General features: G+C 38.6%; 1 protein-coding gene across 3 annotated transcripts in view; it reads right to left on the bottom strand.

Moving 5' to 3' along the window:
• wdr11 (WD repeat domain 11) overlaps positions 1–15998 on the bottom strand; it is a 43975-nt gene that overhangs the window by 12363 nt on the left and 15614 nt on the right. For all 3 annotated transcript variants that reach the window (XM_088917080.1, XM_088917079.1, XM_088917081.1), the window contains exons 11-22: positions 14051–14135; positions 10817–10923; positions 8054–8129; positions 7150–7258; positions 6535–6656; positions 6151–6298; positions 3985–4091; positions 3588–3702; positions 2726–2897; positions 1224–1332; positions 677–739; positions 282–347 (exon numbers count right to left, since the gene is read on the bottom strand). In XM_088917080.1, coding sequence (XP_088773206.1) covers positions 282–347; positions 677–739; positions 1224–1332; positions 2726–2897; positions 3588–3702; positions 3985–4091; positions 6151–6298; positions 6535–6656; positions 7150–7258; positions 8054–8129; positions 10817–10923; positions 14051–14135 — 1279 coding nt within the window. The remainder of the gene's footprint in view (positions 1–281; positions 348–676; positions 740–1223; positions 1333–2725; positions 2898–3587; positions 3703–3984; positions 4092–6150; positions 6299–6534; positions 6657–7149; positions 7259–8053; positions 8130–10816; positions 10924–14050; positions 14136–15998) is intronic.

Genomic DNA, 15998 nt, shown 5'->3' with positions numbered 1-15998 from the left:
AATAAGGTTTGTAAAAATATAAATACAGGTTTAAATATGTTTGGTGACATAGCAATCCATTGTTTTTATACTAGTAACTGTTTGCATCTAGCTATTACTATTTTTACCGAGTTTCACCTCAACAGTTTTAAGTTTGTTATTCTTTTCTCTTTGGTGTACATGCATTACTTTAAAAGTATAATAAAAGAAGGCATTTTACATGCCATTCAACATTTCACTGGTTCTTCAGAGTGAATTACGCTATTGTTACTGTGTCAACATAATGAAACACACAGTCTTACCGGGACACAAGTATGCACCTCTGCAGGAGATTAAACTCAGGATCCAGCAAAATGCCCTTGATATCACTGAGAAAACACAAATAGGCACACAATGCAAACATAATACAGCTTTCAAGCATCCTAATTAAAAAAAACACTGTAGGGAAGATCTGCATATTTTCATAGGTGAAGAGTACATCTACTTTTATATTTTTGAATAAATTATACTTTGTTAATCTTGTGACAAAACTCTGAACATTTCATAAATCTTGATTTGAAGAATAATGAAGACAGGTAAAAATAATTACAGAAAACTGATAAGCTTTCCACTCATAAAACCATTTCATTAAAAAATAATATGACCCACAATCCTAACTAATATCACAGTACCAATAATTATAATCAAAGCTACTTACTTGGACAGAGAATTGAGCTGTTCCTGCATTTGAAGTTTAACCTCTTCCTTCTCAGTATAATTACTGCACAGTAATGAAAATGTTATCAGCAAAGAAGCAAACCAAAAAATATTTTTTCTCAAATGGTATTATATTAACAAAATAACATTTTAACTCCATTCAGCCCAAATTACATTCAGATCTTCTTTATTGAAAGGAGAAAACAAAATGCTTTCTACATAAATTACAAAGAGAAGGACATGAAACATCTAAAAAAATAATCTATTTAGAAAAAAGACGTACTGTAAGTAGCAACATTAGGAATTTTACAGCTAAGTGGAGGCAAATCAGGTAATCTTTTACATTTGATTGCTTAGTAGTTTATTGACCCAATGACTGCCTCAAACTGCATGGTCCAACTGAATTAGCTTCCACAAAAGAGAAAAGCTGTCTGTTCAAATGGATTTATTCAGTAAAGAAGCAGCACATATTTTCTGTCCTAAAGAAAGTTGAACTTAATTTTCCAAATGTGTTAAGAGGTGTGGACTGGAGTTAAAGACAGACTTACATGTGGGTGATGTCCAGTGTATAGGAGCCATCCCAGGGCTGATGCAGCAGAAAGGCCTTGAGAGAGAGGGCAGCCCGGGGCAACAGCAGATATGGACACCATAGGGGATCTGTAGGAAAGAAACGCAAGAACGCTGATAGCTGGCACACTGCTGGGAACCACATAAACCTAACACCTTTATGATCAGTAATGTGCCATGGAGGATCTCTGCAGCACATAAAGTCAAGCATCTCAAATCACAGCCATATATACTGTGGGACTGTTAACAAAAGTAAAGGTGAGATATCTACTATTGTGCTGATCTGTGACAAAGCACCAAACACCTAACTCTGTGAATCATGGGCAATTTAAGCCAATCTTTTAGATAGCCAATGTATATACACCATGGGAGTAGAGGTACTATTCAAAATCAGCTAACTAAAAATAAAATGCATTATCATCCTGTATATAACTTGGTTTGGTTTTTGAGCACTAGTTTTTTTGTATATTTCAAATTAAAATAAAAAAATACTGCTGCTTAAGGATTTGAATGATTTGGCACCTGAATACTCCCTATATATCTACATGAGTTCTTTGGACTTTTTCACTCCTTCACATCCCAAATCGAGGTTCTGAACACTGCAACATCATGCTTTCTTATCAGTCACTCTAAGGCTGTGGTATGACCTTCCAGGCCATGTTTACTGTATATCTACCTTTCACATCTAGTCGAAAACCATTAAACTCTAGATTGCAATTGTATTTAATTTACTATATTTAGTAGTGCGTACTTTTCTTTATTGTGTTATAGTAAAGTGCTTTGGGATGAAATATGTCATAGAAAAAATTAGTTATAAGTGCTAAAATTAGACCCTTTTGCTATTTCTAAAGTTTCTAACTTTTAATATGGTATGGTTGTACATGGGCAATTCTGCTGCCGCTTCACACATTGTTGGCACTAAACAAAATTCTTTCTTTCCTGATAAACCACAGGTACTGACACACCTTTAATACAGTATCTCCAAATACAAAGCACTAACGTTTATAACAAAATCATAACCACAAAAATGAGACAGCAACGTCAAAAACGTGCATCCTACACAAGGAGGAGAAACAAAGAGCGGTGGCACTGTGGCTAAGGATCTGCACCAGTGGCTGGAAGGTTGCTGGTTCAAATTCTGTGGCCGGCAGAGGAATCCTACTCTGTTGGGCCCCTGAGCAAGGCCCTTAACCCCAACTGCTCCAGGGGCACCGTATTATTGGCTGACCCTGCACTCTGACCCCAAGCTTCTCTCTCCTTGTCTGTAAGCCTGTGTGTCTCATGGAGAGCAAGATGGGGTATGCGGAAAGACAAATTCCTAATGCAAGAAATTGTATATGGCCAATAAAGTGATCTTATCTTATCTTACACTCAAAGAAACCGACATATATAAGAAATATATAACAAATGATACAAAGAAGATAACCGCATTTTCTTGTTAGAGAATGGCACCAGTTAAAAAGCCCAGCTACTGCCTCTCCACCTGTCAGCTCCTGCTCATCCACTCTGTAGCTTGCTGACTTCATTGCCATCTCCAGGACTCGAATGCAGCCATCATCAGAGGCCAGGACCACTTTGTCAGAGGTGCACCAGTCTATGTCCAGGATCCTGTAGTTCATATTACGGCCGCTTCTCAGGCTGCTCACCATCTGCACCTGTGCAAGAATCACCAAGACATCAGCTCACTATGTCCCAAAATCCATTGGTGCTGTCTTATACACACTGAGCCCCACCTGGAAGTTTTACTTTACTTATCGAAACTTTAAAACATTTGTTTGCAATTTCTACTTGGGTTTTAGCACCAGTTTGTTTGTACAATGCAGGAAGGGTATCACTTGGAAAGAGGAGGTCCCAAGTATACCTACAGCCCTGGATCCACCATTCGCATTTCTAAAATCGTAGACAACATCAAAATCTCTCTCACTGTAGGGCATTTTCACAGAGATCCACACTCTTTAACTTCCCAAAGTGATGAGGAAAGCTTATTCCAACAGTTTACAGTTGTTTTTACAGCAATTATGTTCTTTGCTTTCACTTCACAAACTGTGGACTCCAATAAAAGTAATTTTCCATAAAACAAATCAAGTTTCTCAAATTAAGATTGCTAAATATTTGTTTTTATTTGGTGATGAGACCTTGAATGCCTGCCATAAACACAGCCTCACTCCCACGCCCATGGTTTCTCAGTCAAGAGTGAGATAAAGAAAAATAGAGACAAAAGATTGTAGACTGCATTGCTCTATTTAAAACTTAAATGAAACAAATAACCTTCCTGTTCAGCAGATTACACTGTTGGTTCTTTCCATGCACAACATTTACAAGCATTTCTGTACTTAGCACTGCACCTCTTTGGTGTCCCAGACTTCAGCTCCATCATTGTACATCACCAGCAGTTTCTGATTGCCTTTCCCTGGAGCAAATCGGATCTTCCTCACCCACCCACGGTGTGTGGGGATCCCCCTTAAACCAGAACACTTAACATTGTATTATAACTGCCACTTGCACCGTCGGCTAGATGTTTCATGTTTCTACTGGCCTAGACAATTGAGAACATGTTTAGATACACACACAAAATCGCTCTTCTGCTTAAATATTTTAATTAGTTAAACAGTGTGCAACTTAAAAAACAGGAATGGACTCATCTGTTACAGAATTGTACTCTTATTTCAACTCCAGAAGATATGGGGTAAAACATGACTACAATGACTAAGAAACAAAGTGCCTGATGACTGCTCACTGCACCTGGAAAGCCTGGCTTTTAAATCCCAGAAGTTCAGGTTCCCATCCACGTCCCCAAGAACCAAGGTGTCTCCCTTCCACGCAATGCATGCAATGCTGCCCATGCTACCCTGCAATGCAACACAAAATACACATCATCTTAGGCCTATTAAATCATAAACCACACCACTTTATAGTGATAATGATTCATAACAAAAAACTAAGGACAGCAAGATTCAGCATAGATCATTCCCGACAAGGCTCTAAAACGAGTATGTGCAATTTTAACTTTCTGTGTTGAGTTCAGAGGGGGTTATTTCTCTGCAGTAAAGAGGATTCTATGTTCTCCCATTTAGATTGAACAGGATGTAATTTCACAGTTCTGCACAAAGGGAACACAAGGTCTTGAATTGTTCTGTTTCACATCTTGTGGGAAAAGTGCACAGAATCCCAAACTTAGGGAGAACATTTCTTTCATCATACTAACTTAATAAGAGAAGAGCTGGGTAAATCTCAGATTCAAAGACTCTTAAACAATGTTCTTTTCTAATCCCCTGTGTTGCTTTTTAAATCTGTCACAGTAACAAAGTATAGGGAAATGAGTAAGTGAAATCTACTGCTTTTCATTTGTCTCTCTATAATAGAGAAAGTCAGTCAGGTTTTTATTTCGTAAGAGCATGGCCACCTTCATTAATCATTCTCAGTCTGACTGTATTATCGGCATAAAAGGCAATGAAACTGCCCTGAATTTAGGGTTTATTAAATAGGTTCTGTCTTAGGTGAAAAAGCAACAAGCCATAAAGGTTAAATTAAGGGACTCTGTAATCTATAAGCTGTATTTTATTTTTTAATAACGGGGGAAAATCTATGATAAGATATAGTAACAGTGTTGCTTAGAAAGATGAGAACCCCAAAACCTCCCCCAAGAGTGTGAACTTAATATTTGAAGGAGTGCAAAATTCAAGAAACCATGGCTGATTAAGTAAATCAATATATCAAAGCACTGATTATTTTGGCAAATTGAGAATAAGACTTTTTTTAAAAATCAGTCTTTTTTAATTTTTAATAACAAATGTCATTGCCTATTTGCGAATTTAGCACATTTCTAAAAAGTATGACCATATTAAAAATGATGTATGTCAAAAAGCAATATGGGGTAAAGCTAACTGCATGCACTTGTATATTGGCAGTTTTTGTAAGTTCATTTCTGTTGTTTCTTTAAGAGGCACAAGTGGCACATATAGGCGTGCTGAGGACAAGGAGTAGTACATGAATTGTGTTACATTCTCACCCACTCTCTGGCGTAAAGCCGTCTGTGTGGTCTTAAAAATGTAATCAAATGTTAATGAACATGTTTCTTAAACACCGACTCCAAAAGATAACCCGAAGACATGAACCATGAATTCATGCATACTCTATCATTATAATCCTTTTCAGCAACTTTTAATTTTGTTTTTGCTGAGGATTATTTCACCCGTTCCAATGAACCGCTACATGCAATCGTTATGATTCTTCACTTTGCTTTAATGTCTAGTAAAATCAATGGCCTGGTGCTGTGAAGAGGAAGGTTCAGGAAGCTGCAGTGCAAGGTGAATGTATGGAACCTAAAGATGCTGCAGAACAAGGAGAAGTGCAAACACATACAAATAAACTGTATATTAAACAAAACATCAAGAGGCCCGAGTCCAGTGTTTAATTACAAAATGATTGGAAAAAAGAAAGATTCAAAGAAACAAGCCAACAGTATATAGCTAAGAGCAAGTGGCCTGTTAAGATGTCCATTTTGTTATTATAAGAGAAACTATTTATAGGCTCAAAGAATCACTTTAGAAACTCTGAACTCGCTGTAAATCAATCTCAGTCTATACATGTTTAAATTTATAAATGTGGAGAAAATACATTCATAATGGTCATTAGTTCATCCTGATTGAAAGCAAACATTAGAAAAAACACCAAACTGTGCAATTAAGGTTTTTATTGTGACAAGAGAGATTCTTTTTCTGCTGACACACAAGGCTCCACCATTTCCTTCCCTTTTCTGTTCTCCTCTCTGTCAGTACACAAGCGCTGAAGTGGGCGCTGTAAGTATTAATATGGGTCCCCCAGGAAAGGCAGAAGGGACATTTCTGTGCCTGGCAGAAGTAATGCGAGTTTAGTGTGTGCATGTGTGGGAGGTCATCGAACGCTTACATCTGGGGGGATCCTGGCACCATCCTTCACAGCGTTGCCTTCCACGGTCAGATGGTACACCTGGCCATCCGTGTCAGTGAACACAAAATGTTCCCGGGCCGAGATGTTCTGGCTCATCTCAGACTTACTCTCTGCCTCCTGCAGTAGACTGAGCAGACAACACACAGGTCTGCATAGGCATACCGAACACTTGGACTGGCTTTCAAGAGCTCCAAAGCAGAAAAACTAGCAAAACTACAACTGCGACCTCATTCTGGAATTGTGGGTTTTGTTCACGGTGTAATGAAAGAGATAATGGCACAGGTCTCTGACTCTACTTCCGAAAGAACAGATTAATTTAGCAATCTATCTTCACCTAGACGAGATGCACTGTTCCTGCCCTACCTTATGACGGAGGATTCCACACTGCTCTGCTCTGAATCAGACACTGTCTGCCTGGCCATGGCCTCTCGTGCTGCCAGCTGCTTCTTCCGCAAGCTTTTCAGGTTATGGGAAGGTGACCATTCCTGCAAAACACAGCCTTCCTGCTTTTAAACCGCCTACATTAAGAGATCTGTGTGAAGCAGGATTTTTGTGAGTACCATAAAAGACAAGGTCAAGCACTGGTAAATTGAAAACAGTGATGACACTCAAGAGTGAAATACATGAGAGGACCTTCCTGCTGTTTATGTGCCACAGACCTTGCATTGATGACAGTCGAATACATCTAGATTCACCTTTACTTAACCCAGAATGTATATTATGTTCACATGCGGGGGAGGGGGGGGGCATGCTTGGATTGCTACAGTGTATCTCAACAGTTTATTTTTACCAGGAAGCAGCATAAAACGAAAATGAAATAGGAATGCAAAATACGGTTTCATTGAGACAGGCATTATGCAAACCTTTAAACATTTAAAATACTCTTTATATATTAAAATGGATGATGTGGAGGTGGGAGGTCAGGCATTAGCATTGCCAGCATGCAGAATGAGTGTTGCATCTCAGACAGCTGTTTACCAGTGCGGTAACCACAGGGAAGTTCTTGGCCATTTCTCGGAGTAGAGTGCCTGTCCTGATATCCCACAGCTCTAGCGGCTTCTCCCGGAACACCACCACCAGGTACTGCCTGGCAGAGACAGGGCAGAGCCAGAACTGAGGCAGATACTCACCACTTAGATACAGCTCCCCAGTTCAAATAAAGTACAGAGCTTGCATGGGTTACAGAACCCACTATATCAGAAATATGCATTCTTTAATTTAAATACGAAGTTAAACATCTATTTTTTAATGTCATTTAAGTTCATCTGACATCGTTTAGAAAATATTTTTAAAAACCTGAACAGACCACATATAAGACCAGGTATTATTACAATTCTTCTTAGCCAGGTATTAAAATGGAAAACCCCAGGTAATAGTTCTTTCTTAGGTTCAGAAGGGAAAGGGCAGGTAATGGAAGATTAAGGGGTAGACAACAGTTCTGTAACCCAACAAAAGTGTTCTAAAGCAAATAAAAGCACCTAGAAATGTTAGCCTGAATATCAGAATAAAAAGAGGACAGTAACAGGACACAAAGGCTTTTTAAGGCAATTTTAAATAGCATGAGAACTTGATCTTGAAGGCAGAAAGAAACAAAAAGAAACCTGGTATTGCTTTCACAGCACTTAGTCCTGGGAGAAATGTTTTGGGAAGGTTAATTAAACCCCATTGTTGACACTGGACTCTCTCTGTCAGAGAATCATTTGTTTCTATTCATCCACTCACTCAAGACTAGCTTGCTCACAGGCTGCCACTTGTGTGTGTTTTTTAATGAAAATCTTTGCCAAGCAATCAGCTCCTGATTGACAAGCCAGGCTTTAATCAAGTGAAAAAAAGCATTATTAAAGTTTATACTTGAGGTGTTCAGGACCTTAGGCATACTTACTTCAGATGAGACACTTTAATCATTTCAATTGCAGGTTCATCGTTGCCTCGCTCACCCCGGAACGCCAAGCTCCTGCCTGGGAGGAAGAAGTTATTTAGAAACAATCAAAGGAAAACTTCATTTGGACTGCAAGCAGTGCACCCTGTGTAATTGACCTGTCACATCCCTTACATCTCTCTGGACTAGGCTCCTACTCTCACCCCCAACTACCTACCCTGTTTGACAGGTAATAGCACCTTGTGGTAGTTTTCTGCAAACCTCAAACCATTTTATTAAGGACAACTGACAAAATGCCAAACCAAACGTAAAAGGAGGTGCTCGGCTTTCAAGCACTCAGTTCCTTACTGCACTACATGCTTTGTTTTCCCCTTTCCTCTAAGGCCACAATACTGATCTGCTGTTTCCTCATTACGTCTTGCCCTCTGAACATATTAATCAGCATATCCAACTATAGAAACCCACTGTCTTGGTAGTGAGAAAAAGGTGTGATTTCCCTGGGCATTTAGAGATGCAGTTCAAGGGCAAAACTACTTCAGACCAGAACATGATCTTTTGACTTTTGACTTGATCACTGTGAAGAACTGTGCTCACAGTTATGGTAACAGGACACATTCATCAGAGAAATTAAACTACAAACATAATTATGTGAAATGCAGTGTCTGCTGTGCTTACCTGTTTCAAAATACCCTTATTTCCCTCTTTAAACTGAGGAATAACTGCATTTGGAAGATTTTTAAAGAAGAATTTTGGATAACTTACATGCTACTTAATCCTACACTGTTTATAGCAGGATACAGGGAAGCACTGTATAAAAAACAAGAACTAAAAAAGCAATTTGGCTTTTAAGTCCTCTACTAAAATTGATCAAGGGAATTGCAAAACGAAGCAACAACAGACTAAATTTAAATATATGTAATCAACTGTCTGCTGAATAAATGCTAATGTGCCCTACTTTATCACTTGCTTGTTGTTTTCATGAGAGATCTGCCACCTACGTTTTTTGATTGCCAGATTCGAATTATGATTTAATTGTGCATGCATTCATTTTCTAGTTTCCTCATTTCAGCTACCTGTAATTACAGTGCTTCAGGAGACTCAAGCTGAACTGAGGACTCTGCGCACAGCACTGATTTACACAAGGATGCAGCAGAGTGAGAGAACCACAGAGGGTTTTGGCTTGGGGCTCAGAGTGGGTCAGTGAACACCATTCTCATGGGGCAACACCATTCTGGTGGGTTATAGCACCAGGGCAGACGCAGACGTGGTCCACAATTCCTACACAAGCATCTCATTCTAGCATTTATATTACTATCTAGAACACGTACGGAAATATGTAGGGCACTACTTTCCCTTCAAAGAAAGGCCTATGAAAAGCAAAAGCTAAAAGCCATTTAATAACCCTGGTTCCATGAGAGATTGAGAAAATAAGGGGTTCCATGTACCCCACTGTGAAAAGGACAATGCTCCACTAGTGCTCCCTGTGCCGTTAAACACCCTGGCTGTGCAGATGCAATCTGCACTTTGCCATCTGCAAGCAAATTTGGACAAGTAGTTATTTTGCTTTTCGAGGTGCGAGTCATTCCCAGTAGACCGATTGTGCTATACATCATAGGATGGAATCACCAAATGTAAAGGGACCATCGTGAGCATATAAATGAACAAATTTGGCCAATTCCTTCTTTATCCTCAGCAGGTCACTGACAAGTGCCTGTCTGGGTTTATGAATTAAAGGAAACACATGACATGTCCTCATGTCAGCTCCTGAGCAGAGGGCTAGTATACCATGCTCTGATTCACCAATCTCTTTCATCTCTACCTTCACACACAAAGGCAAGATGAAGGAGGGATTGCTTCACATGCCCTACCTAGCCCCTGCTGCTCAGAGAAGAGAAAAAAAACACATGGCACCAGCACTCACTCTGAACGGCAAAGATGCCACATGTGAAAAAGCAAAGGAAGTATGAAAAAAATAACTGTAACATTAGATACTTATTGTTCAAATGCTTGCAGTTTGTTCTCATATTATTCCTCTACCAGTTCAATAGTCTGCAATATTATAGTTTTGTATTATAGGAGAGTTAATTATGCAAAACACAAAATGAGATCTATGTGAAGCTTAATACTTCAACACTTTAATTCACTGATCCCTCTTGCTACAGCAATATAGGTAAGCACATTACCATGATTACTGGTTGCACTCAAGACACAACCAGTGTGATGGTTGCTGCAGTATTAATTATTCAACCATTTTCTCTGCATGCAAAACAAACAGGCAGACATGGTCTCTGAACAGAGCTGTGGAGGTTAAGGCAGTTGTGTGCTTTAATTTCAGAATCTCTGACAGAGACGCCCTTCAGCACTGCCACTGGAGTTCATCAAAGTCTGTTATTGCAGTTTTCTAAAGAAATGTCACTTATACAGACCTGCTTATCTACAGTAAATAATGTGATTCTAAAAAAACACACTGGGTTTTCAATTGGAAAAGCTTCAAAGGTCACATACAAACTCTTCAATTTGTTCACATAAAAAGGACAATATTAAAGTATTGCAGTAATTATTACACTTAGAAAGGTTTAATTACCATTATCAGAAACAGACCCTTATTTTCAAAGTTCTGTCAGTAGACAGTACCCTCGACAGAATGGTCATGACATTGAAAATGTCACTGAAATTGATTGATTTCCTTCACAATCATTAATGCACTCTTGAAACAGATTCAAATAAAAATGTAAGATTCTGACTCCTGTCTATCACGTCACCCACCTGTGGGCAGATCCACGTGCTGCAGCTCGTTTCTCACTAGACCCAGGTTGTTAGGAGTAGATGTGGCGAAAGACAGGAAACTGGTGAGGCTTGCCCATTCAATTCCTCTGTAATATAAAGTGCCTGGCTCTGAGTACCACAAGAACCTATAATTGCAGTATGGACAGATATCCATCGTTATCATTTCCTCTAGTAGTGAAAGCATAGCTCTTCCCAAACACAAACCTGTTAAAGCCTTTTGTGGCAGGCCAGCTAGAAAGGGATATAATTGCAGGTAACCTGCCATCAGAGGGCACTATATGGTCTCTAAGCTAACTATAAATAGCCACAGTGGGGATGTATTTGTTAATTATTAGTTAACTGGTTAAAGGATTAGGAATTTACATTCTTATATGGGTGTAATTAACTCTTGGTTTGGTATAAAAGATTGAGATAATGCTAGTGGTTTTGGGTGCTGACTTTTTGGTTATTGTTCTTAGCCTGAAAATAAAACACTCTTGACTATACCTCTGGTAACCATTATTAGTTTATGTGTGTGTGTGAATCATGAAATTGCCCTAGTAAAGTAAGGGCCTGTTATACCTTTCAAATCACCATTGACAATGGTATCTGTTAAGACATTAATACAGTTGAAATGTGATGACAATGTGTTGACTAGGCTATTTTTCTTACAGTGCCACTACAGCAAAAGTGTATGCTTACATTTCCACAACAAATACTTCCAAAATACCCACAACGTTGTCAAAACCACCTTTCAATAACATTCCAAACAAAGATAAAAAAATATCATTTTTATCATAGGCTTAAGGAAAAAAAACACATGATAGCACAAAAGCGAGAAATGTCAGTCTCTGAAGACGGGTTGAGAACAAGTGACATACAGAAAAAACAAATGTAGTTACCCAAGGTGTTTTCTGAGTTTCTGATAAATGCGGGAAAAAAATGCAAGAAGTGATACAATAACAGTAAAAGTATCACCTTGACTGGTAAGGATAGGTTGCTTGTATGTTTTTGAACTATTCCTGAAATCCTATAAGCCTGTCACAGCTTAGAACATATTTCTTTAGCTTCACTTTTAATAAAGCAAACCTGCATCTCTGAATACACATCCTGTAGAAGATGTGCTTATTCCAGCCTACAGCACAAAACTGGCTTGTCTTCGTAGGAATACATTTAGCAGTGATGTAATTAATTACAACTTGTTATAAAAATTCAATTCCCTCCTCTTGGCAATGTGAAGGAGTCACATTTACCCCAGCTCTGAAACCTTTAGAAACACGGCATCAGAATTGGAACAAAAATGAAGATATGAATAGAGAAAGCGACAACAAGACTAGAAAACTTTACCTGCAGTATTGCCTAGAGGGATCGAAGTCATAGAAATATACTAAGGCTTCTCTGTCTTAATGAAAATGTTTACAAAGAGAACTGAATTAAAGGAAACAAAGGACAAGGAGAAAGAAATAATCACAGCGGCAGTGCAATAAAAAACTGAAATTTTATCTTTTAATTATAACTCTGTAATTTCTTTAAGAAAATAAAAATTAAAATGACATATATTGAAGTTCTCTAATGCAGCACATTTTCTAGTGAAATTGCAACAATTGTTGGGATTACACTGGATACAGTGTTGGGCAGATGGCCAGAAGCCCACTCTTGTTTAAAAGGCTTTACAGGCTAGAGGCCCAATAGGAGCATGAAGAAACTGCCCCTGTCTCTGTTCCTTCACTGCCAGTGTGTTCTCTGTTCTTCAGTGGAAACCACACAGTAGCTCAATTTTTATCAGATCTCAGTAGTTAAACAAGGATAGTTAGTATAGTGATGGGAGATGCCTAAGGAAAGACGGGTTGCGGGTTTGTTTTCATAGTGCTTTTTTCTCACGTTTGGACATCTTCCCTTGCCTGACTCACTGTTTGTTCCACCAACCCGTCCTCCGACCCAAATCACCCGACCTCGTGAATCCTCTCCAGTGCTCTTGCCTGTGTAGTTATCCCTTTAGATCTACCTCATGTGCGTTTGCTTGTTCCACCTGAGCCGCATGCCTGCCTATCTGCAACCTCTGCATGGCTGCCTGTTGCACTCTATGCCTTTCTGCCGGCCTGCATCCCTGCGGTCTGCCGCATACACCCCAACCCCTTGCTTATCGGCTCTCTCAAGATGAGCTCTCATCTTCTCAGGAATAACTTGCTCCAAACCACCACACACTTTCAGGTTTGTTCAGTGGTCCAACACAAGGTGAAATCCTTTGGATAAGATATTAAACTGAGTCTGTCTACCTAGTCATTAAAGCTCCCATGGCACTGTTTGTATGAGCAGGAGTGTTAACCCCCGCTGTCCTGGCTAAATTCCACTTTGCACTGTCTGACCTCCCTAAAGTTCCTTCTTGATTTAATTTACAAACCAATTTCTCACTGTTCCACTCACTCTCTGATCTTCTGTACAATGGGGCTACTGGCACACTATGCATGCTGCACATCACTCAGGTGGGTGCTGCAATTTCAGGGTGGATGATGTGGGTTCCTTCCAAAATGTCAAGCGTTTTGCATTCCTTTAGGATGGAGGTATATAAATGCAACAAATTATTATTCTAAACATTATATATGGAATATTTACACTATAGAGGCATAAAAATCTGTAACAGCCTTGAAGAGCCTTCAAACTCTCACAGGAGTTTATAAATGGAGTTTGAGATTTGGCTAAAGTACCAAAAAATCTGTCCAGAAACCACATGAGCTACTGATTTATACTTTTAATATTTTTAAGGTCAGAGAATTCTCTCTTTTTCTGTCGGGAAATGGTACTGATGAATGAAGTGTGGAATTTCTTTTTTGAATATCAACTCTTCAGCAGAGAAATACTACAATGTGGGAAAAAATAAAATATGCTACATTCCATCAAATAGAAGGGTTTTATTTTAATCAATATCTTAAAAAACCATTAAACACATTTCAGGAAACAGTTTCCTTCTCCTCTTCTCCTTCACATGTCCTTTAAAGCTTCTGTCATCATTTTAAATCTCATTGATTTTTTTTACTCTCATGCCTGAAATCCAATAAATCAGATGGAGATGATCCATTTTTAAATATTGGTATCTAATTACACAAAAGTGATAAGGACCTATTCATATTTGTAAGATGCATGCTGTCATTTAGGATTAGTTTATCAAAGGACAAAGCTTTCTCCTTTGCCAGTATTGAATGCTCTGGATGTTATATTTAATAAGACAGGCCTTACTTGACTTCACAGGAGTGCACACTTAACTCCTTATGCAGCAACCCACTTGTGAGGTTATAGACCAGGACAGACCCATTGCTTGTACCTGAGAGAGACAAATGACAGAAAGGTACATTATGTTATTTATACTCCTGTTATTATATTATCACTTCATCTCCAGTCTCCTTAGGGCAAAGCAATCAGATAGGTTTCTTTTTGGAGCCCATAGAAGCAAGTGGGTTTATGAGCAGCTCTGGGACATTATAAATTGAATTTCTTAATATGTGTACACCCTTGGTAATAAGACACATTCAGCCTTTTAGAAATACAAATTTGTTCCACTTGAAGAACTGGTTCTTTAAAATAAATAATGATCAACTTTGTTAATACAGTAAATGATCTATTTTTTAAAGCTAATTAACTGCTTTTCATTAACTGTGTTCAGTGAGAGACACAGTTACTCTTTACCCATTACTGTTCTAGACTCGTTCCCTCAGCCAGGAGGCATATCATCTGCAGCTCTGAAGAAATGCTTAGTTTTGATTGCTCTCTTCCGTTTTGTTATTAGGGATCTATATTATTGCTATTTTTAGCCTCAGCCTCACTGTTGAAAATTGCCACAGGCTAATTTAATCTGTACAATTCATAAAATATGATATTTTGTAATCATACATTTTCCCCTTATAAGAGAAGCAGTTTGCAAAGTTTCTTTCCTGTACTTAGCTGTGTTGGTTCTCAGAGCGTAATGCTCACCAAGAGGAACAAAGAAGGAAATGAAGCTTTTTTTCAGAATCCAAATTAATTACCTGCTGTTTCTGAGTCACTACCAGGCTGACTGGAGATGCAAACCTCCCACAAAACAGCTAGAAGAAACTCAGTGTTGTCAGCAGTAACAGCCGGTGCCCTGCAGTGTAATAGACTAAGAAGAAAAAGTCTGGGAGCCTGACTTGAATGGGATTCAGTCAGCAATTTCCACCCCTGATGGTTCAACACAGCTACAGCATGCAAGTCACTGCGCTTCCCTTGTCAATTCTATCTAGGTTTAAAGGTTTGGTTCACATTTTTAATTTACTATTAAAAAAGTGTTGCATCATCACAGCATTAGTTAACCCTGAGTGAGTGAGAACACTCATGCAAATCTAGAGTGGAACTATGGCTGTCAATTCTGCCACACAGCCTACTGTACTAATAATCGAAGCTATTTCTGTGGGAGACATGTTGCAATACTGCAGAAAGGTCAATGAAACATGACACTGCCATTACTTCCAAATAGTCTTCCGAAAATATGAATTCATATAAATCAGAGAGGAAATTGTCCTTCGGTCCTGCTTCTTTGAAAATGCAGAGAAAGAGTTAAACAAGAAGCAATTCAGCTGTCATTTTAAATATACTATTCTTACGTTAATACATTAACTGCTCCAATCATGCTAATTACAAGACTAACAAAAACAAGAATAATTCTTTCACAACTAAGCTGCTTTCCTTTTTGTTTCTGCCTGTGTATTAGTGAAACATTGAACAAAGGGGGTAAATTAATTAAAATGACACAGTTAGCAAATTAATTATTGAAGGGTTAGTTTCAGCAAAATGAGAACACTGTCATGAAGAATGGTGCTTGCTTTAATATAAATTCATTAGAAGATGCCCTTTATCTTCAATCCTGCGGCTCACAGACGTATTCTGCACACAAGCTCTATAGATAAAGACTTACTATAGCTCAGGTCAATTTCCTGTGATGGGGCTCATTAATAGGGGTTTCCACCACTAAGGGTAATAATTAACAAAACACTGACTGAAGATTAGGGCTATGTGTAAACCACAAAGTCAGCATGTCTCAACAATCCATTTTGTGGGAAAGTATGTCAGTGTATTTTAAACATGAGGTATCTCAACCAGACAAAAACTCCAGCAATGTAACCCTCTCCAAGCCAGAAGAGCTGAAATTAACAATAATTAGATGCACTGCACA

Source organism: Atractosteus spatula, chromosome 5 (genome assembly GCF_055471065.1).
Source record: "Atractosteus spatula isolate fAtrSpa1 chromosome 5, fAtrSpa1.hap1, whole genome shotgun sequence".
Lineage (NCBI taxonomy): Eukaryota > Metazoa > Chordata > Actinopteri > Semionotiformes > Lepisosteidae > Atractosteus > Atractosteus spatula.
This window is presented reverse-complemented; position numbering and strand designations above follow the sequence as displayed.